A 24,241-nucleotide genomic window follows, 5' to 3' on the forward strand; every position below is an offset into this window, starting at 1 on the left:
AAGGGTAGTTTCCTCACGGATACAAACCTAGACAACATAAAAGGTTTTCCAGTTTACCTGGAAAACAACTGGGAGGCCAGTAGCTTTGAACTGTTTCGTCTCTCTCATTCCCAACAAGCTCTATCTGGCCAGAGTTGAGTTGGAAGCGATCATAGACCAAAGTGGAGACAGAAACTGTAATGGTGATATCACACATGAACTTCATAGCTCCACTTTTTGTGACTACTGTGGACACAGATGTGGTACAGGGTGAAATTTACTAAAACTGGCAACCTACGCCTATAGTCTATGGCAGTGATGGTGAACCTTTTAGAGATCGAGTGCCCAAAGTGAGACTCAAAAACCACTAGCTTTTCCCAAAGTGCCAACACAGCAATTTAGGCAGTAACAAACGTATTGCTACCAGAATCTTTGAGCTCCGATCCGACCCTGTCCGACACCTTTTCACTCTTTAGACAGGACCAGGCAGCACAGGATGGGTCACTTTACAATAGCAGGGCACTACTTGGACTGCCTGAGACTGCAGGAAGATGTATGTCTGGCAAACTCTGTGCCTGGGAGACGGCCGTGTGCCCACAAAGATGCCTCCGTGTGCCATCTCTGGCATCAGTGCCATAGGTTCGCCACCATTGGTCTATGGCCATTCAACACACCATATACAGCCAGGTACTATGACTGACCATTAAGAAGTGCAACAACGGTGTATATAGATAACACAGGATTCATCATTCACAAGAGGAGCCGGTTGTAGCTCACCCGCCTCACACCTCCATGCACAATGACGCCAGTACAAAGCATGCCCACAACACCATAGTATAGAAGACAAACTATATATCCAAACTATAGGTTAATGTGGCTGCTGTAAAGCAAACTTATAAAACCTTCAAAGAAAATCAAGATGACAGTCCCTACTTTTCCATGAAATGCCAATGCCTGTACTGTTCAGCAATCAATTTACAGATTGTCCATTTGCACAAAAGTCTCCACATCAATTTCTATTTTCAAGTCTCATATCCTACATACAGTAATCCAAACCTTACCTTCAACTCTACATTTGTGCTGCACTAGCTCTCTCGATTGCGCTATATGGATAAGCTTACTGCTAAAATATACAGTTTTCTACATGTCATAAAAATAACTTTTTTTTTTACAAAAATTGTAGGATCAACTCTAGTTCACCTTAAATTATCCTAGCCATATCCGTGGTTTTGTGCCACAAGGATCTCCAACGAATTCTTTCATTTGCTTATAGTATACAGGCCAAGTAGTGGCATTAAGTACCACTCTGCTTCTTCATATTTGTGTCATTCGTGAATTTTCATCCAAGGCGCCTGTCTACCTACTGTTTCCAGGGAGAACGTTTAAAGCCAGCAACTCCTGCTCTACAGAACACAGCAAACATGGAAACATTCTCTTTCTGAAGTTTAATGTGCCCTAGATATTAAACATTTATTGGTCTCCGCTCACTAGAAGACCACACAACATCTATTATATAAAAGCAGAAATTCCTGCAAGATGAGCAGGAACAGAGTCAAATGAAAGGAGGTGTCCATCTTGTGCCAAGACCCAGGAAGAGCCATACATTACAGACTTTAATAAACTGTTCAACTGATACTTAGTTTATTATATGAAAAATGTAAGACGCACCGCAAGCCAAGGGGAGGTACAGCATTCACCCGAACATTACTAGTTTCTGCAAACTGTTTAAGGTATTGTCCCAGGAGAACATTTCTGTGTGTTTAGTAGCAGCAGGACTGTATGAAATATGCGTTTGTATTCCAGGATTGCAGCTGGACATGGAGCAATGAGGCTGCGTTCAGTTCGGAGGTTGAGAAGTTGATAAGATACATGGCACTATTTGTAGAACAGAGATGGGTCCATCTATAAACTAGAGGCCCAGACAGATCCACTCGCAGCACTATGGTTGCCCTGTGATCTTCCATTGTGAAATTCTGACTCCTCTTGCCTTCTGAGGTCACAGTACACTGGACCTGAGTGGAAGGGTCTCCAGCACTCTACTAGGGCCAGGCTAGATGTGTAACATAACCCTTAAACACTTAAAGCCCTTTATGTGTTGTTCTCTTCTGGAGGTCACACAGAACATCGCATTGGAGGAAACCCTAAGACCACCGCACTCACCTACCAGTGTCCGTAGCATCTAGTAACCAGATTTCTTTGTTCATCTATAAAACTTGTTTTGTTCCATCACCTGTAATTAGCAACTCTGTCCACTGTATAAACACATTGCTTGTGTGTATTGCGTTTGTCTAGTGTGTCCTTATGGCAATTTAACCTGGGTTGTTCTTTTATCCTAATCCACCACACCACACGCTCTTGGTCTGGTGTATACGCTATGTGGGTTGGCATCTGGCCCAATATAATCCTGTTAAGGACTGTGCTTATATCAAACAAGAGGCTAGTGGACTACCGGGACTATCCGGCTGTCTGAGCTCTGTGAGTGAAAAGGGCCTCTCAGCCTTTCAGGATTGTGGGCTATTGTGTATCATTGAAGATAGTTAGGAAAAAGACACAGGTCAAAGCAGTCTAACCTATAATTTAGGATCAGGCAAATGTTTTTGTATCTGCCACAACAACATCCCGCGGCAGAAAGTTCCATAGGCTCACTGCTCTTATAGTAAAGAATCCCTGTCTATGGTGATGGTAGAATCACCTCTCCTCTAGGTGTAGAGGATGCCCCTGTCTATAGTGATGGTAGAACCTCCTCTCCTCTAGGTGTAGAGGATGCCCCCTGTCTATGGTGATGGTAGAACCTCCTCTCTTCTAGGTGTCTAGGTGTAGAGGATGCCCCCTGTCTATGGTGATGGTAGAACCGCCTCTCCTCTAGGAGTAGAGGATGCCCCCTGTCTATGGTGATGGTAGAACCGCCTCTTCTCTAGGTTTAGAGGATGCCCTCTGTCTATGGTGATGGTAGAACCTCCTCTCCTCTAGGTGTAGAGGATGCCCCCTGTCTATGGTGATGGTAGAGCCACCTCTCTTCTAGGTGTAGAGGATGCCCTCTGTCTATGGTGATGGTAGAACCTCCTCTCTTCTAGGTGTAGAGGATGCCCCCTGTCTATGGTGATGGTAGAATCTCCTCTCCTCTAGGTGTAGAGGATGACCCCTGTCTATGGTGATGGTAGTAGCTCCTCTCCTCTAGGTGTAGAGGATACCTCCTGTCTATGGTGATGGTAGAACCTCCTCTCTTCTAGGTGTAGAGGATGCCCTCTGTCTATGGTGATGGTAGAACCTCCTCTCCTCTAGGTGTATAGGATGTCCCCTGTCTATGGTGATGGTAGAAACGCCTCTCCTCTAGGTTTAGAGGATGCCCTCTGTCTATGGTGATGGTAGAACCTCCTCTCCTCTAGGTGTAGAGGATGCCCCCTGTCTATGGTGATGGTAGAGCCACCTCTCTTCTAGGTGTAGAGGATGCCCTCTGTCTATGGTGATGGTAGAACCTCCTCTCTTCTAGGTGTAGAGGATGCCCTCTGTCTATGGTGATGGTAGAACCTCCTCTCCTCTAGGTGTATAGGATGTCCCCTGTCTATGGTGATGGTAGAACCGCCTCTCCTCTAGGTGTAGATGATGCCCCCTGTCTATGGTGATGGTAGAACCGCCTCTCCTCTAGGTGTAGAGGATGCCCCCTGTCTATGGTGATGGTAGAACCTCCTCTCCTCTAGGTGTAGAGGATGCCCCCTGTCTATGGTGATGGTAGAACCTCCTCTCCTCTAGGTGTAGAGGATGCCCCCTGTCTATGGTGATGGTAGTAGCTCCTCTCCTCTAGGTGTAGAGGATACCTCCTGTCTATGGTGATGGTAGAACCACCTCTCCTCTAGGTGTAGAGGATGTCCCCTGTCTATGGTGATGGTAGAACTTCCTCTCCTCTAGGTGTAGAGGATGCCCCCTGTCTATGGTGATGGTAGAATCTCCTCTCCTCTAGGTGTAGAGGATGACCCCTGTCTATGGTGATGGTAGTAGCTCCTCTCCTCTAGGTGTAGAGGATACCTCCTGTCTATGGTGATGGTAGAACCGCCTCTCCTCTAGGTGTAGAGGATGCCCCCTGTCTATGGTGATGGTAGCACCGCCTCTCCTCTAGGTGTAGAGGATGCCCCCTGTCTATGGTGATGGTAGAACCTCCTCTCCTCTAGGTGTGGAAGATGTCCCCTGTCTATGGTGATGGTAGAACCACCTCTCCTCTAGACATAGAGGATGCCCCCTGTCTGTGGTGATGGTAGAACCTCCTCTCCTCTAGGTGTGGAGGATGCCCCCTGTCTATGGTGATGGTAGAACCTCCTCTCCTCTAGGTGTGGAGGCTGCCCCCTGTCCATGGTGATATTAGAACCTCCTCTCCTGTAGGTGTAGAGGATGCCCCCTGTCTATGGTGATGGTAGAACCGCCTCTCCTGTAGGTGTAGAGGATGCCCCCTGTCTATGGTGATGGTAGAACCTCCTCTCCTCTAGGTGTAGAGGATGCCTCCTGTCTATGGTGATGGTAGAACCTCCTCTCCTCTAGGTGTAGATGATGTCCCCTGTCTATGGTGATGGTAGAACTTCCTCTCCTCTAGGTGTAGAGGATGACCCCTGTCTATGGTGATGGTAGTAGCTCCTCTCCTCTAGGTGTAGAGGATACCTCCTGTCTATGGTGATGGTAGAACCGCCTCTCCTCTAGGTGTGGAAGATGTCCCCTGTCTATGGTGATGGTAGCACCGCCTCTCCTCTAGGTGTAGAGGATGCCCCCTGTCTATGGTGATGGTAGAACCCCCTCTCCTCTAGGTGTGGAAGATGTCCCCTGTCTATGGTGATGGTAGAACCACCTCTCCTCTAGACATAGAGGATGCCCCCTGTCTGTGGTGATGGTAGAACCTCCTCTCCTCTAGGTGTGGAGGATGCCCCCTGTCTATGGTGATGGTAGAACCTCCTCTCCTCTAGGTGTGGAGGCTGCCCCCTGTCCATGGTGATATTAGAACCTCCTCTCCTGTAGGTGTAGAGGATGCCCCCTGTCTATGGTGATGGTAGAACCGCCTCTCCTGTAGGTGTAGAGGATGCCCCCTGTCTATGGTGATGGTAGAACCTCCTCTCCTCTAGGTGTAGAGGATGCCTCCTGTCTATGGTGATGGTAGAACCTCCTCTCCTCTAGGTGTAGATGATGTCCCCTGTCTATGGTGATGGTAGAACTTCCTCTCCTCTAGGTGTAGAGGATACCTCCTGTCTATGGTGATGGTAGAACCGCCTCTCCTCTAGGTGTGGAAGATGTCCCCTGTCTATGGTGATGGTAGAACCACCTCTCCTCTAGACATAGAGGATGCCCCCTGTCTGTGGTGATGGTAGAACCTCCTCTCCTCTAGGTGTGGAGGATGCCCCCTGTCTATGGTGATGGTAGAACCTCCTCTCCTCTAGGTGTAGAGGATGCCCCCTGTCTATGGTGATGGTAGAACCCCCTCTCCTCTAGGTGTGGAAGATGTCCCCTGTCTATGGTGATGGTAGAACCGCATCTCCTCTAGACATAGAGGATGCCCCTGTCTGTGGTGATGGTAGAACCGCATCTCCTCTAGACATAGAGGATGCCCCCTGTCTATGGGGATGGTAGAACCTCCTCTCCTCTAGGTGTAGAGGATGTCCCCTGTCTATGGTGATGGTAGAACCACCTCTCCTCTAGACATAGAGGATGCCCCTGTCTGTGGTGATGGTAGAACCACCTCTCCTCTAGGTGTAGAGGATGTCCCCTGTCTATGGTGATGGCAGAACCTCCTCTCATCTAGGTGTGGAGGATGCCCCCTGTCTATGGTGACGGTAGAACCTCCTCTCCTCTAGGTGTGGAGGCTGCCCCCTGTCCATGGTGATATTAGAACCTCCTCTCCTGTAGGTGTAGAGGATTCCATATGTTTGGGCTTCAGCCATGCTGCGCTGTGTTCCCAGAAGTCACCTTGCTCACGTAACTCCTGGCCTTTTCTCTCTGTTTATCCTTCAGGCAGAAGTGACATCCGAAAGGCACTCAGGGACGTCACCGCCACATGCGTGCAGGGGGGGTAGATGCAAGAGTGGCTCGTTCTGAACGCAATGCTGTCTCCTGGGCTTTTTCGCGGGACATCTGTGCCGACATTGCGTCACAGCCATCTGCACACACTGGCATGTACTGTGCCGTGGAGGAGAGGAACTTGTTTTTTTCTTTTTTTTGAAATGTAAACAACTTTTCTAAAAACCTTACGTGATATTTACATTGGCCCGGGAATGTCGCTGTCACACATGACAGTCACTAGCACATTACTGGAATGTGTGGCACTCTTTTATATCAAATTTAAGTTGCTGTTCTCTATTATATACTTTGGCCTTTGAGTTAAAGAGGTTTTCTGGGTCAAAAATCCAGCGTATCCTTAAACTAGGTCATCAAAGACAGATTGTTGCCCACACTGATCAGCTGTCTGAAGAGCATGCAGCGTGTGGATGAGCAAGGAAGCCTCTTCACTGCTCACCGAGTACAGCGCCATACATTGTAGAGTGGCTGTGTCAGGTACTGCAGCTCGCCTCCATTCAATGAGGATTAAACTGACATGTGACCACCGAATTTGACGTCACTGGCCTGTTAGGATTAAGATGCAATTCACTGGAGCACAGCTGCTGCTCCAAACAGATGATCATCGGGAGTTCCTCCACTGCTCAAAAACTGATGACCAACCTTAAATCATTAAAGGGGCTATCCTCATTTTGATTGTTATTCTCTAACCACATCATAATGGATACTCTGATCTGTGAGACTACAACCACTGGGACCCCCACCAATTAAAGAGAACAGACCTGCAGCGATCACAGTTGGGTATGCATCCTACCACTCCTTTCAATACTATGGGAGCATTGGACATTTTTAAGCACAGAACTCGGCCCTCACTGAGTGGGAGTCCCATTCACAAAGGGATTGAGGCAAGTTGGTTGGGCATACATCCTGCCACTCCATTCAATACTATGGGAAATTTCTGAGAAAAAAACTTGGCTAGCTACGCAACTCTCACTTACTGACGATAAAGCTTCAATCAATTAGTGAATTAATTGGTAAAGGGTCCTTTCTCGTAAAGCTGGGACCCCCAACAATCAAGATTGTCATCCCCTATTCTGCTGGGAAAACTCTTTAAATATTTTAGCCCTAAGAAATGTAATTGAAGGGCGATTCAGTCTATTCAAGCATTACACCGGCACCACCTTCATTTCAATGGGTATTATGTAATATCTCACTTCTCCAGTGGTGGCACTGCAGGTTCTTGGCACACCTGCTAGAGAACTCTCTTGGAGATCACAGACGATCACTGGGGAATACAACAGCAGGATCATTTGTGATATTTTAATTTTTGAAAGGTTTTTGGGTTAACTTTGAAACAAATTTTCCAAACTAGACAACACGTCCAATGCGGAAAAAAATCAACGAAACTTCCGAGTCAAATTCGGATGCCAGTAGAATAGAATAGAATAGAAAGCTTTATTGTCCCCATAGGGGAAATTGACTTTGTCACAACGACAACAGCAACACCTCCAATCACCTCCAATCACAGTAGAGGTATAAAAGCTGGAATAGGACAGACGGCCTGCTTGCATCCTTGACGCCTGTAGTTTTCTTTGGAATGGTTACCCAGGGTGACCATAACAAACACATAGTAAACCATGGCTGTTTTTATAGTACAAGCATTATAAATATGACAAGAGACCGAGGAGTCTCCGCTAGTAGATCCAAGCAGCGCACCTGTCTGAAAAGTCTTATCAGTAACAATATAAACCATTACATGTTTGTTGAGGGATCATAAAAGCAATGAGACGCATGTCAAGGCTGCCAGTGTCAACATACCTGTCGGGTTTCCAAGCTATCCCCATTATGAAGTAGGCAGGAATACATTTTTTACTGTGTCGCCACCGGAGTTCATTTAGGGGGAAGTCCGTCCCATTACAGAAGCGGCAGCGAAATTGGTGCAAATTACCACATGTGTCAACACGCTAAGTGCACGGATACCGGTGTTATCGTGTCATACAGAAGGAGACAATCAGTTGGAAAGCAAAGTACATTTTCCAGGGCTTATCTTTACACTTAGTTGTGAAAAAAACAAAAATGGATTATCAAAACGGTAAATTCTTTACTGTTTGTTTTAGAGGACGTCACCGCAAGATAAAAAACGTGTTACCGCCCAAAATTATAAACTGATACAAAAATAATATTGAATTTTGTACAGCTTAAGTGAGACTACGTCATTTCTTAGAACTCCTAATGACGAAATTGGTTATTTCCATAACTTCTCACTCAACGTCGGGGTCCGGGAAGTTTATTTGACCTCCTTTAGATAAACGTTTTCTGGGAATTATGCGCGAGGACAAAACAATCAAAATAGAGCCCCACTGATTTCTTTTATTATCATATCGCATACAGCAATACTGCCGTATAAAGACATTGCAATTCCGCCATGGATCTTAAGGAGGACATTTCAGGGCAATGTGGGACACTAACCCACCCACAGGTCCTTATGGTGGTTTAGTGTCCCAAATCATCCTATACAAAGTTTCTCCAAGGCCGGACAGCAATTTAGGTAGTAACTTATTGCTCTCTGCTCTGCCACAAATTCAACAAAAGAAGGCTATCCATCGATAAACCGCCCCTGTCCTTACCTTCTCACTCTCCTTACAGTCCAAAGAAGCCAAGTATGTGTTGCTTCAAAATAATACTGAGAGTAGCAACTACGCTGCGTGGGACTAAAGGTGAAGTTTTTGAGTCATGTCTGGCGAACTCTGGCCCGGGTGCCCACAGAAAGTGCCATCGGTTCGCCACCTCTGTTATAGAGCAAAAGGAGTAGTGGTCACTAAGGGGCTTTAGTTAAACTGCTGTAATGGTGTCTTCTTCTAGGAAGAGTGATAATCTTGATTGGAGGAGGCTCAGTGAATGCTGATTGCAGCATCTAAGAGGTTTCAGAGGGAGGAGGAGGCTCCGTTTCTTATCCGAACGACAATCAATATTGATCAGGAAGCCCAGGGTGGCTTTGGAAGCTGTAGACCCTAGAGTGGTTTTACTCAACTTAGAATGTTATCCACGGGATAGGGAATAGCAAGGTGATTGGTGGCCAACTGCGTGGACTCCCACCAATCATGAAAATGGGACCACCAGTGATCTGGAAAACAGGGTTCCTATTCTCACTAATCTCAGGCACTCCTATTCCCTGTTAGATACAGAGGTGCAGATAGCTGAACGCTGTGTTCTGCAATTTTCAACACTTCCATAGTGAGAATGGGACCCCTGTTCTCCAGATCGCTGGGGGTCCTGTTCTCATGCTATGTGGGTAGGGGGGTCCCAACAGTCATACATTCCACCAATAAACGTTTAATCCTCTGTCCCGTAAATACCCCTTCCTAAGTGGTAACAACCCCTTTAAAATCGCTCCCAAGTCTGTCATGATCAGAAGACTACGAGGTCCCACTACAGGGATTAAAGGATATCTACCATTACCAAAAAGTAAAGAAACCTACAGATACTCACCTGTCCTCCTCTTTATCTTGCTCCCGGTGCTCGGGAATAAGATGTCCGGTGCTCCGGACTGCTAATTATGCACACCCCCTTCGTGACGTCATCTCCCTCTCCAACATTAGAGAGGGACGCAACTATCATGCAAAATTATGAATTCAGGCCTTTCATGTCACATCACCTTCCTCTGCCAGCAATGGGGAGGGAGGTGCGGGGGCGTGCATGATTCCCGCGCTCCAGCCTGCTAATAAGAAGTCTATTTTTCTAGATGACTCCAGTGTGTCAAGATTAGAGAAGACAAGTGCCGCGATCAAGATGAAGAGAAGGACAGGTGAGTATCTGTGTGGTTTTTTTACTTTCTTTGTTAATAGTAGATTCCCTTTAAACAATATCATTTACATGTGCCATAGTGGGAATAAAAATGTTTTTGTTTTCTTTTATTTGAAATTTTTTTTTTTTCAAAAACTTCATAAAAATTAAAAAACAAAAACAAATACAAATACCTATCCTTTTGTCTATATCAATGTGGCCCATGAAACTCGTATTTGCTCAGAAAACGAACAAATTGATGTTTTCCTTGTTGTGGAGATCAAGTATTCGTATTGACTACAGTATTGCACAAATTAATTTTTGCAAATAACAAAACTACAAATACACTGAAAATAAAAATAAAGTTTTAAGATCTAAAACAAGCCGGTTACGACAAGGGTACAATGGCCTTTGCAAAGTTTCCTATTTTTAGCATCCATTAGTATTTTCGTGGATAGGTTTCTCCATCACTTTGATGTACAGTGCAAGTATGAAGGGTTAAGCTCCCTGTATACAGAGCTAGGATTCCCTGAGCCAGTCATTGTTCATGAGTGTCAGCCCCTGACGTCAGACAGTGTCAAACTCACTGAATCTACTGTTGATTCTTGTGGGAAAAACACCTCCACAGCTGCCACTACCAGGCCAAGCGGGAACAATGACCTCCTCTCATGACTAGATTTGTAGCATTGAATAAATAGCCAAGAACGCAGCCCGTTCAAGGCTCTCCGTGCTCACGAGGTAATAACCTTCTGCTATGTCACATGTAGAAAGGTAACAGACTGAGCAGGTTGTCAGCTACAGAGACTAAAAGACGACTGTAGGCCGAACTGGAGACACTTCTATATACACAATGGATGTGTTCATAGCTACATAGTTAGTACGGTTAATAAAAAAAAGTGAGGCATCAAGTTTAACCAAGAAAGGAAGAAAAGATGTGGGGAAGGGATGTAAGGGAACACAATTCTATAATATAACAAATCAAGCAATGTTCTTTTGATATAGAAAGCCATCTAGACCATCCTTGAAGCTCTCTGCTCTCCCTGCTGTGCTCTGCTCCTGAGCTTGGCTCTTCTACAGATTCACAGTTCTTATAGTAATGAAGCCTGGTCTTCTTTGGAAATTAAACTTTGTTTTTCTCCAGAGGGTGCAGTGCCCTTTTGATGCATTTAAACCGGGAACCAATCATATTTTTTTTGCATGGACTATTTACCGTATACAAATTAACGATGCAACCGACTCATTTTGAGGCCAAATAAACCTAATTCTTTTAATCTTTCCTGATAATGGAGATTCTGCATACCCAAATCATTTTGGGTCTCTCCAACTGTATATTGTACAGTGGTATTATAACATCCTTATCCCGAGTCCAGACATCTCATTGATAAATGACCATGTTAGTAATATTGCATGTTGTCATTTAGTTAGTTATTTAAGAATAGTATAACTACGGCCTCCTCTGCATATGATCCCCTCAATTTCTAATTTCTTAAATAAATATCAAGTGATGTTTAACATGATTAGAGACTATGGTGACAAAAGGTAAGCAAAAATAGGGCAGCGTTCGCCCCCCCACTGCCATCCCCTTTTCTTAAGTCACTACTTTTATAATGCTTCCTGAACAAATATCTGGTATATGGCCAATTATTTTAGCATATACTTCAATAATATCATATTATAAAGATCATGAGCCAAAAATAAGGAAGAAAAAAAAAAGAAATAGTTACCGCATTGATCCTCTGCAGTGATATAAAGAAAAGGGATGGTCATGGGGTCCAACACTACCCCATTACTACTCACATTTATATTTGCCCATCGTTGCTGCCTTTGCTTTCATGACGATGTCATAAAAAACTAAAAAAAGGCATCACCAAGATATGACCATACCTCATCAAATATGAAATCCCCAAAATATTTGGAGAGGAATGTCAGAGATTGATACTTCTTTTATTACAGAGGCTTTAGTGATTTTTTTTTTTTTTTTTTTTTTGGAAACCTTATATGTGACGACAGTATATTCCATAAAACTGAAGTCTTTTTGGTCATTCAATAATGTAATTTAATGCCCGTTAAGACATGGATACAAAATGTAATAATCCTTCGAACACAAATATAACACATTGTATTAAGTTGTACTGTTACTGTGTAACATGTAAAGCACCTAAAGCCAGCAAAAACCTGCCACAATAGTAGAGTCAACACAAAGCGTAAAGCGCGTTGGGAACAATTTTTGTCATACTCCGTGATCAAACAATCTTCTTGGCTAGCACTAAGTTAACCTTTCTCCTATCAATAAGACGACATTGTTTACCTGTGCTCTCCACCCCTTGCAGAGAGGGATTACAATCACAAGTGCTCTTATTGGACTCTCATTAATTACACCTATGACATCTGAAATCATCAGTTAAAACCTGCTGCCAGCACCGTGACAGCTACAAGAACGGTTGCGCTGCCACCACAAAAAAAAAGACACTAAACAAACACAAAAAAAAAAAAAAAAAAAGTACAAAAAATACATTGTTACACTAAAGATTGTACAGTCTTATGTAAGTAACTCATGCTATCTAATCTATTAAAGTGGTTTTTCGGGTATACTTCTCCTTTCAGATGGGCCATCAAAACCAAAATCTAGTGACAGCAGTCACTGACTACAGAACAAACACAAACTACAAAGATTAGAGCCGGATGCACAGCGCCGTCCTCTGTGTAGTGGTCGTTCCGCGTTACAGCAGCTGAGCTCACATTACAGTTTTTGCTGACAGATCTGTGCAGTTGTTGAGTGTGGGTGAGTATTGCTGTAACATAAACCTGCAATAAATATTAGGCGTTTTACACGTGGACGTATGTCCAATAAAGAGTCTTCTTTTTGGACAGGACCTTACGCTATGAGCGCACTACACAGCAGTATTATGTGAGCACCGTGTAACACTAGTTGCATCAAATGTAGCATCATGTAATGCTGGTTATATATCAGTATAATGTAAAAGCTATATGGTTGCATTACTGGACTGATATAACATCGTACCATCCTTAAAGGAATCTACCACCAGGATGAAGGATAGTAAACCAAACACACTAACATGCTGGTGTGTGCCCCCTCTGCCAGGATCCAATATTATTTTAGAATCTAATTTCCTTGTTTTTCCAAAAAAAAAAAAAAAAAAAGGCTTAAGAAATTATGCAAATGAGCCTGAGGGGCTCCAGGCTCAATTAACAGCCCCTCAGACTCATTTACTTAATTATTAAAGCCTTTTTACTGTAAAAAAAACAAAGGCACAAGACACTAAATAAACAGCGTATACTGCCATAGGAAGCATACACAAACATGTAATTGTGCTTGGTGTCAGGCTTTAGGGGTAGTGGACGATGACGCAAGCCGACACCACAGACGATGACGTAAACTGACACCTGGGACCCGAATCTAAGTGGTTCACGCTTTTTACCAGAGCCCACCATAAAGTGGGTTTTACTCGCTGGGGCGTAGTATCAACAGGTCGCTCGACCGAAGAGACTTTGTTTGCGGCGGCAGCCAAGGTGAGGTACAAATACGTTAAAAAGAATTGTAGTCGAGGACAGGTAAGAGGTCAGGACGGGCAGCACGGGGTCAGAGTCGGGGGATAGCAATAGGCCAAGGCAGCGGAGGAGCGTTGAACCGGGGTCACAACGGGAAATCACAATACCACAGGGCATGGAACACAGCTTTCTCTAGGGCAGTGGTGGCGAACCTACGGCACTGGTGCCAGAGGTGGCACTCGGAGCCCTTTCTGTGGGCACCCAGGCCATCACCAGAGATGACTCCAGGTATCTTCCTGCAGTCCTAGACAGCCCAGGACTTGCTATTTTAAAGTGACAGCTCTACCTGGGACTATTTTCTGCTTTATTGGTGTCCTCAGGTGCTGGTATCAATGAAAACTGTGACAGAGAAGGGAGTATAAATCATAAATTACATTTCTGTGTTGGCACTTTGCGATAAATAAGCGTGTCTTTGTTGTAGTTTGGGCACTCAGTCTCTAAAAGGTTCGCCATCACTGCTCTAGGGCATAAGGTACGAAGATCCGTCAGGGAACACAGGAAGGGGATGGGAATTTATCAGAATTGGCAGCCGGCCAGCGCCAATTATTGGAGCTCCGGCCCTTTAAATCTCCGGAAGCCCTAAGATACAGGGATGCAGGCGCCGGACCTCCGGAGCCAGCGCGGGATTGCGGAGAGGTTAGAGCAGTGGCGGGGTGCAAGGGGCACGGATAGGAGCACTGGGTGCGTCTGCGACCCACGACCCGTGACACTTTGTTTATAATCCTTGATGATGGGGATAGATTCCCTTTAAAATGCAACTTTAATACACTTGTCCTTATGGCCTTGTTAGAGGAAACCTATTTATCACCATATAGGACTGTGTAGAGAGCGTTATGTGGACACTGTATTACGGCTATAGATGCCTTCTATGCAGTATTATTTATCAGTAGCATTGAGAACTATATGGCTGTATTTTTAGAGAACTATAAAACACCTAAGGAAATTACATTTACCCTGGAACAGAACCTATCAGTATGATATCAATTATAACCCACAAGTATCACTATAATCATAAAGAGCTGGCAGCGACCATAGCGTTAAGTATTGCTGTGTGCCATTTATGTTATCAGTGACTCGCAGGATACTTGTCACATCATGTGCCTGCATGAGAGAGCAGGAATACATGATAAGACACTTAGTACTACTCCCATGTCAGTGGGGCCTGCAATAGGGGAGGAGGTAAGGTATCTGGAGAGCTCGCTAAAAAAAAAAAAACTACAACATGGAGTGGTAGCTACTACAATAACCGCACTTGTACGGAATTCGGACGCCTTCTCATAGTTTTCGGACATAACAGGTTTGCAAGATTTTCATTCTTTCCTTAAGGCCATTTATCTACTGACAACTCCATCAAGTGCGCCGGTCATGTAAGAAGACCACAAAGGGTTAATCTAGCGGGTGCTATTTGCTTCCACTACAAAACTGCCTGAAATGGAGTTTGGCTACACAGCAGTGCCTGCCTTCTGCCAACCAGCTGGTATGAGTTGGCAGTGTAGGTGGCATAGATTAAGGGAATGCCTTCCTATCTGCAGGCTCCTGGCGGTGGTAGTGCAGAGATACAGATAGATCAAGAGCCCCTGGAATAATGCTGCCCATCACACAGTGCCCGCTATAATGACCGTTTCTGGTTATTTTGTAAATGGATAGATGTGTATGATGTAAAGCAGAAGGCCGGGCATGTTATACATAGCTCCAACTTGGCAGGGACCACAACTGATAACCTAAAGGCAATGTCACTGATGATAAGCGAGGCCGCAGGAACATAGCTCTCCTCCGATAATAACGATGCTCAAAAACACTAGAAGGAACATAAAAGTAGTGACATATGTTGCACAACATGTTCTAGGACTGCATATGCCGCCCCGGCCTGGCACACGGAGAAGGAACTGCTTGGCAGCGATGACACAGCTACCACTTTGCTGGATATTCTCTGCATTATGAGCCAAAAAGCGCTGTGCAAACAAGAGCTGTTCTAAAATAATATTGGATTATTGGAAAAGATGCAAAAGAACAATTACATTTTCCCCCTGATGGGCACTGGCACGATACATCAGTTCACCTACATGGCAGAATGCATCTGCCCAAAATTATAAGCATTTCTTGTATTTACCAGTGATAAAAATGTGCTTATGCCGCCAGCTATTGTGGGAAGTTAGAACAGCGCCTCCTCCTGTTTCGATTAACAGTCTTAATTGTGTCCACCTCCTTAAACTTGTTCAGGTGGACATGCATGCTCCGCCCAGTACGCAGAGGGTTCAACAACGTGGTGAGCATGCTGCCCTTGAAGACACTACATCTACTCTGCTGGTCAGAGTGAGAGTGAGTAAGTGATAGCAGCTGCTATGGGGCCTGCAGTGTCAGGGGGCCCGACATCTGACCTGACACACTAAAGATTGGAAGACGTGTACATATACATATATGTGTGTATATATGTGTGTGTGTGTCTAAAATGCTGGACTTTGTAAGCATAAAATCGGTATATACCAGTTTACATTTTCAACAGCCAGCAGCTCGGATCAGAAATGTTGGGGGGAGATGGAGGAGACAGCAGAAGACAGGACTAGGAATCTCTCATCTCTATTTCCTACCATGAACATCCCCCCAATTGTAAATGTATAAATTGGTGCATAAAAAGGTGTGCTAAAAAGTGGACAAATGTGTATGATTGGTGGGCCCCATCGAGAAATCTGCTATGGGGCCCTGCCTCTCATAGTTATGCCACCGGTCAGTGTTAGCCAACCCTCTAATACACTGAAGCTTGCAACCCACCAATGCCTCACTCACGTTAAAAATATAGAGAAAGAGGTAGGACAGGGAATAATTGTCCAAATTGACCAATGTAGACTCAAGAAAGTGTCTGATGTCATCGTCCTTCGTACACTGCCCTCACTTCTCCAATACCTGCTGAACTAGACAGTGAACTTTTGTCAAATAATAAAATAAAAAAATAAAACTTTTGTCAAATAAGTGTCTAAAATGAGACACTTATTGAGAAGCCTCATCTACTGCCCAGACCAGATGGTGAAAAACACAGCCCATGCACCCAACCTGTTTATTCTAAAACTACTCTGCAATGCTTTATTTCTCCTGTGGTGGCGCTGTAGATTATCTCTGTGAACTCACTGCTCACTCTGAAGCTCTGAAGGAAGGAGGGGGTCATGCTTTCTACTGCTTTATGGAAGAGAAAGTCTCTCACACAGAATTGTGAGGTACAAGATCTCCTCTGTTACCCATTAGTCCCTCCATCCCAGTTATCTAAAGAACTGTCTCTGTCTCTCGCTGCACCTCATGTTGTGTGAATCTTCTGCAGCTCCCCGTCCCCCCTTCTGCTTTCTAGACAACTTTTACAGAGCAGGGAGCTGTTACCAATTACTGCTCAAACAGCACACACTATAAACTACATGTAAACATTTCAATGCTGGTTTCTACTACTTATTTTCATGCCCCTCCATGTGATGGAAGTGGTCAGACTAGTCACTATATAGTCCTGTATGTAGATTTACTTTTAAGAATCTCACTGGATTTATTGCTAAATTACCTAATGAGGCTTTATGGGAACTGTGGGCAGCCTAAATTTGACTCAGCTTCAGGGCATATACAGGAAGAGGTTAGCCTCCGCCCACTTCACTGCTACTCAGGAAGTAGAATCAGAGTAGAAAATGCCTTAACTCAGGAAATAAAAAGGTGAGCAACACAGTATGGCCATGTTTCCATTTGATTTTTAAAGGGATAATCACATATGCCAATTTGGTAAAAAAAACATTTTGACATGTGAGTTATGCTTTCAAGGACATCTGCCAACAGGATGAAAGACTGTATGCAAATGAGCCTGAGGGGCTCCAGGCTCCATTAACACCTAAAGAGCCTGGAGCCCCTCAGGCTCATTTGCTTACAGTCCTTCATCCTGGTGGTAGATGCCCTTTAAAAGGGGGCTGCACCAATTTTGACAGCTATTCCCTATCCACTGTATACAGAATAACAATCTATTTGTTGGAGGTCAGACTGCTATGACCTCCACCGATCAAGAGAACTGGGGTCGGGACAGCAGTTGGGACCCCCACCAGATCCTGCAGATAGCAGATAACAATATAACTAGGTGCAACCTTTTAAAGGCTAGGGACATACACCAGGTTTACTGGAAAACATCCATAGCAAATGAAACCCCACAGCACAAATCAATTTGCACCACCATGTGAATAAATTTGTTTAAAACCCATTTATGATACTGTAGCACAGTGGTGGCGAACCTATGGCACTGGTGCCAGAGGTGGAACTCTTCGCCCTCTGTGTGGGCACCCAGGCCATCACCCCAGAATGTAGTTTACCAGACAGGACTCAAAGAATCTTCCTGGACAATCTTCCTACAATATTAGACGAATTTGCCCTCCTCCTTTCAACTGTGTTGGTGTCCTTGGGAGGCTGAACGATTGAAAATTGTCAAAGAAAAATGAGAAAAAAATTACTGCTTAAATTGCTGTGCTGGCACTTTGCAATAAATAAGCGGCTTTTAGTTGAAGTTTGGGCACTCCGGCTCTGAAAGGTTAGCCATCACTGCTGTAGTATGTCGCCAACATAAGATTTGCTTCTTGTGGGACCACTGGTCCTGTAGGTTTTAATTGCTCCAACACTGGATTGAGAAATCTGTAAAAATGTAGATCCCCCCTTAAAAAACAGTAGACACTCTGCACTTTACAAAGAACACAAGGGGGATGGGAGTCTAGAGAGCGGAGATAGTAAAATGTAATAGGCCGTGACTCTGACGGAAGAAGCGTGTTTAAGTGCATCAGTCAGCAGATAGACAGCATAACAGATCAGCTCCGAGATCAGCGAGCACAAAGGCATCTGTCATCACATGGGAGCGACGACAGCACATGTACGTCAGGGGGAGAGCGCGGATCATTCTGCTACAACTTCATCTCCTCCAAAGCATCGTCCATCTTCCCATTATTTTTAGAAGAATACATACTGTACATTAAGGAACAGTCTTGTTTATAACCAGAGGCAGGTGATTTATACATTTTCACAATGTAATGTTATCCAGTGTGGGCAGTCATCTGCACGGAGGCTGTAGTGGGCGTGCAAGCTGCGGATGTCGCGTCACTACTCAACCTCTGTATACAAATGGAGACCGGGCAGTGACAGGAGGCGTTGGATAGAATATGGCACAAGTGATAACTATGAAGATAATCCCAAATAACCATTTTACCTGGGTCTTTTTATGGCCTACCATACAGTTTTTATACAGTTGACCTTCCCAGCGGAGAGGCCGTGCCAAGGACCAGCAGCTTTATGACATAAATGAGGGGGAAACCAGTTATAAAATCACCAAAAATAAACTGCATAATTGCTAATTTATTATTAAGTGCTAATTTAGAAAAAACGAATGAATAGCGCTACTCGACGATTCTCAAGTGGTAAGGAATCATACCACTGCCTTTACTAGAAGATCATTAATAATAACCAACTGAGCATGTGTGACCACCAGAACTGGACACATTATGTGGACATTCAGAGAGAAAAACAAAATAACACCTGGGTAATACTTATCAAGCATGTAACAGTTATCCAAAAATATTCATGTCAATTACTCCAAGCACAAATACAGGAAATCCATCCATGGGCTTTTATGTAAGAGATAAGGTATGCCATGACTCAACATAATAGCTTCTTATGCCATTACATTTCAGTGTTTGCATCTCAGAGAAAATGCAGTCCAACCATCTATATTGCTGTTATTAAGGCTACATTCACAGAATGTACATTCACACATCGGCTCACCGCCGCCCCTCCACACGGTAATATATGGGTCGTATTCCGGGAAGCATAGGACATGTACTATCTTTCTCCTGGCTACAGAACGGTGCCGTACCATACCACTCCTGTAAGGTGCCGTGCGCCCATTGCTGTGTATGAGGGACTCCATATATACATCAGCAGTATGTACGTCCCCCATACGTTTGTGTGAATGTAGCCTAATGCCGTACCCAAATATAGAGAATTTCCGATTTTCTTCAGTTCTGTATGTCCTAGAAGTCTATTGGGACGTATAAAATACGGGTTACATGCTGCATACAGATGAAAATCATCACGCATTTTAGGGCTCATATGGCACGGAAATACGAGACTGGAGAAATCACACGTTTTTGTGAATGTAGCCTAACACGTATACCTCCAAGAATACAGACCCCTATGATGTCCACAGCAACAGTTGCCCCTTGACACCTCCTCTGCACAAGTCTCTTTCCTACCATCGGTATATGAAGTGTGCTTACCCCAACATTTGGCGCACATACAGGAATCTCGTGCCAATGTGCACTGCAGTCACGCTGGAGATGTTTGGAAAGGAATATTTTTCATTCTCCTCACGCAGTGAGCAAACGCTTAATATTTATGAGGCCTCTGCCAAGAAGGTTTAAAAAAAAAAAAAAAAAAAGTAAGTGATCTCATTAGTGGCGGATTCTTGGCAATGTGCACTTAGCGGCCACAGAAAACAGGTTGGTACAAGGTGATGGCTAATTGGGTTTTGCCTTCATTATGGGTTGGCTACAGATTGAGAGCAGTCTATGCTTCTTCCTGGAATCTCTACGTGAAAACCACCATGTAAATATCTGGATTTTATGTGACACCTAATATTTTCATCCAGGAAATGAAGGTTTGTGAGGATATTAGAAAACTAAATGGACATCCTATAAACACGTGTGCATTTTTTTGATATGGCAGGAAATGTAATTTTAAGAAGTAGAATTCTTTCACATCGTTTGACGTTCATGAAGCTGGAACCTTGCTTCGACTACTGGGAGAAGGGAGGACATGCCCGATTACTGGCGGGGTATCCTACTCTGACTGCCTACTATAAAGGTCAAATAATTGCCCCACCAATAAAACATGCACTGACTTCTGGGAGAAGGAATGACATGCCAGATAACTAGGAGCGGCTATCCTTGTGTGACTGCCTACTAAATAGTGACTCCAACTACTAGGAGAAGGGAGAACTTGTCCAACTATTCTGAAGTCTTCACTGACTGCCTACTAAGAAGGTGGGACAATAGGTCTACTGCTAGAAGTAACTTACTCCAACTACTGGGGGAAGGATCGGTTTGACTATTAAGAAATGCTGTACTTGGGAAATCCTGTTTTGACTGCCTACTACAAAAGATGGGAGAATAGCCCTACTGCTTAACCAACTGCAAGACTAGTGGTGGAAGGAAGGACTTGCCCAACTCCTTGGAAAGACTGTGTGGAACAAAAGCCTCGTGTGACTGTCTGCTACGAAGAGATGGCTTGCTCTGAATACTGTGGGAATGAACGACTTGCTCGACCACTCGGAGAGGCTCTCATGGGGTGCATCCACTTTGACTGCCTACTAAGAAGGTTGGTGAATAGCCCTACAGCTAACATAAGCGTTAGAGATGTCTTGCTTTGACTTCTGAGGGGAAAGAAGGTCTTGCCTGATGATTAGGAGAGGCTGTACTTGGGGAAATCCTGCTGCCTACTATGAAGGCTAGATTATAGCCCAAATCCTAACACAAGTCCAAGACGTGGCTTTCTCAGACTAGTGGAAGGAAGAACTTGTCCGACTACTACTAGGAAAAATCCTCCTGTGACTGCCTACTATGAAGGCTAGATTATAGCCCAAATCCTAACACAAGTCCAAGACGTGGCTTTCTCAGACTAGTGGAAGGAAGAACTTGTCCGACTACTACTAGGAAAAATTCTCCTGTGACTGCCTACTATGAAGGTGGGAAAAGAGCTCTATAAAGAGGTGGCTTCTTCCACTACTGGGGGGAGGGAATAACTTGCCCGACTGTATTTGGGGGGATCCTGCTGGGACTGCCAACCAAGCAGGTGGAAGAGAGGACCTACTGTGAGCAAGATGTGGCTTGCTATGACAACCAGGGAATGTTGGAAAGCAATGTTAAAAGAAAAAGAACCTTCTGTTTCTACTGGGAGAACGGGTTAATGGACAGAGGGCCGGTTTACAACTCAGTTACACCATCAGTTATTTTGAGCCACAAAATGAGTGGAAAACTTTCCATTACAATGTATTTCTGTGTAGTATCCAGACTTGGTTTTGGCACAAAATAACTAATGTAAAAATATGATAAAATAATTAATTGAGACGTGCCCCTAACATGGAGTGGCATGGGGTAAGGACACAAAAGTCTTTTGGTGTAAGAAGAGTGCAGATTTAGACCTTTGACACCAATCCTAATCTAGTTCTACCCATTTTGGCACGGTGGGGAGTTTGCACAATTCCCCTCCGGTTTCAGGCCAGGCAATGCCCAAATAGGGGCCACAGTAAATGACAGCAAGATAAAAACATACAAACATTTGGTTATGCTGCAAACTGGCAAAGTAAAAGCCATAGCCCCACCACCACCATCCCTTCTCCTCCTCCTTTTTGTCCTTAGCACGGCTGCAAGACAACTGGCTGCAGCGTAAGCCTCCATCCTCTGCTCTGCCTGCGGTAGGACTCAACCTCTGGTCTTTCAAACCCAAAAATGAGTTATCTGTAAGCAATCCTGAGCTCTCCGAGTGATTTTCTGTGTCCCCCTGAAGTGGACCTCTTGTAGACTGACAAACACGAGAAAAAAAACTATATCATGGTTTCCTTTTATCAGTGGATTCTGGGTCCACTGTTCTTTCTGTAGCATAATAACTCTGAGATAACATTGCAGTAGATTCATCACATTCCTGGGCAAAACTGCAGATAATACAAATGACAAAGTCAGTGCTGCTAAGTCTGTGCAGATGCAGCAGTGTGGAATGTGCCAGATTTACCAGATTTTCACCAAATTGCACCATTCATCCATGGCGTCTTGTTGACAACCGTATGAAAGGGACAGCAAGAGTTTGTAGCGTGCAGAATTGTGATAAATGTGTCTCATATTGCATCAAATTAAGACAGTTTTACACATTTCACGCCATATCGGATGCACTTCACAAGGATAACATTGTCTGTGGGCAACAGGAGAAGAGCAGAAGCCAAGGACAGCATAAAACTGGCATATTACATTAAAGGGGTCGTCCACTTTCAGTAAATAATTGATATTGATTGTGTAATTTAAAGTTATACAAATTTCCAATATATTTTCTGTATCAATTCCTCATTGTTTTATAGCTTGTGGTCATTCTATTGGAAGATTCATTGTTTACTTCCTGTGGATAAAAAAACGGTCTCTGGTCGTGTTATGTCACACAGGTGCACGTCTCGTTATATCCCTGGTCATGTGATGTCGCACAGGTGCACGGCTCGTTATATCCAAGGTCATGTGATGTCACACAGGTGAATGTCTCATTATATCCCTGGTCATGCGATGTCACACAGGTGAATGTCTCATTATATCCCTGGTCATGTGATGTCACTCAGGTGCATGTCTTGTTATATCCCTGGTCATGTGATGTCACTCAGGTGCATGTCTCGTTATATACCTGGTCATGTGATGTCACACAGGTGAATGTCTCGTTATATACCTGGTCATGTGATGTCACACAGGTGAATGTCTCATTATATACCTGGTCATGTGATGTCACACAGGTGAATGTCTCATTATATACCTGGTCATGTGATGTCACACAGGTGCATGTCTCGTTATATACCTGGTCATGTGATGTCACACAGGTGCATGTCTCGTTATATCCCTGGTCATGTGATGTCACACAGGTGCATGTCTCGTTATATCCCTGGTCATGTGATGTCACTCAGGTGCATGTCTCGTTATATCCCTGGTCATGTGATGTCACTCAGGTGCATGTCTCGTTATATCCCTGGTCATGTGATGTCACACAGGTGCACGGCTCGCTATATCCCTGGTCATGTGATGTCACTCAGGTGCATGTCTCGTTATATCCCTGGTCATGTGATGTCACTCAGGTGCATGTCTCGTTATATCCCTGGTCATGTGATGTCACACAGGTGAATGTCTCATTATATCCCTGGTCATGTGATGTCACTCAGGTGCATGTCTCGTTATATCCCTGGTCATGTGATGTCACTCAGGTGCATGTCTCGTTATATCCCTGGTCATGTGATGTCACTCAGGTGCATGTCTCGTTATATCCCTGGTCATGTGATGTCACACAGGTGCATGTCTCATATCCCTGGTCATGTGATGTCACACAGGTGCATGTCTCATATCCCTGGTCATGTGATGTCACTCAGGTGGATGTCTCGTTATATCCCTGGTCATGTGATGTCACTCAGGTGGATGTCTCATTATATACCTGGTCATGTGATGTCACACAGGTGCACGGCTCCCCAGGACCAATATATAGAAAGTAGAAGAACATGAAAATTTTAATAAACCTTATGTATGCATTTTCTTTCTTGTGCCGTTGAAAATGTTTAAAAATGTCAATTAATAAAAACTACCGTACTTTATTAAAAAAAAAATTATGAACCCCAAAAAATAGAAAAAAGAGAAGAACACCAACTTCCATGGCCACAAACTTGTGACCAATAGCTGGGATTGGAAATTACTCCAATCAGAGCCATTAAACCCCTTGGATGCCACAGTCAAAAAGAACCAAGGTATCCATGCAGACAGATAAACAGTTAACCTCATCCTCTCCACACCCCTGCAATGCACTGGATTGTGAGGATCGCTGCTGGTCCCTAGTCTCTAGGAGGAGGCCTGTAGGGGCAGAGTTTATTTAAAGGGGTAGCGTCAAATTGACAATGTATCTTCGTTTAGCAGTATCAAAAAAGAGGTTTTCTACAATTACTTTAAGAACCTAAAATGTGTACGTGTATGACATAGTCATATTAAATTTTCTATCAAGCCAAGATGGCTACCATCCCGATTCTACATACAACTCCTTACAAGCTCATACAGACCAGAAAACTGCAAGACAAACTCCACTCTACTACACAAAGTTCTGC

The 24,241-nt window shown here is 44.2% G+C and overlaps 1 protein-coding gene across 8 annotated transcripts in view; it reads right to left on the reverse strand.

Moving 5' to 3' along the window:
• GRK4 (G protein-coupled receptor kinase 4) overlaps positions 1 to 24,241 on the reverse strand; it is a 198,195-nt gene that overhangs the window by 88,467 nt on the left and 85,487 nt on the right. The window contains exon 1 of one of the 8 annotated variants that reach the window (XM_072126167.1): positions 1,648 to 1,739. The exons of the other annotated variants lie outside the window; for them this stretch is intronic. Within the exon in view, the coding sequence (XP_071982268.1) occupies positions 1,648 to 1,672 (25 nt within the window). The 5' untranslated portion in view covers positions 1,673 to 1,739. Of the gene's footprint in view, positions 1 to 1,647; positions 1,740 to 24,241 lie in introns of those variants that run through there. 8 annotated transcript variants of the gene reach the window in all.

This window comes from Engystomops pustulosus, chromosome 1, assembly GCF_040894005.1.
Source record: "Engystomops pustulosus chromosome 1, aEngPut4.maternal, whole genome shotgun sequence".
Lineage (NCBI taxonomy): Eukaryota > Metazoa > Chordata > Amphibia > Anura > Leptodactylidae > Engystomops > Engystomops pustulosus.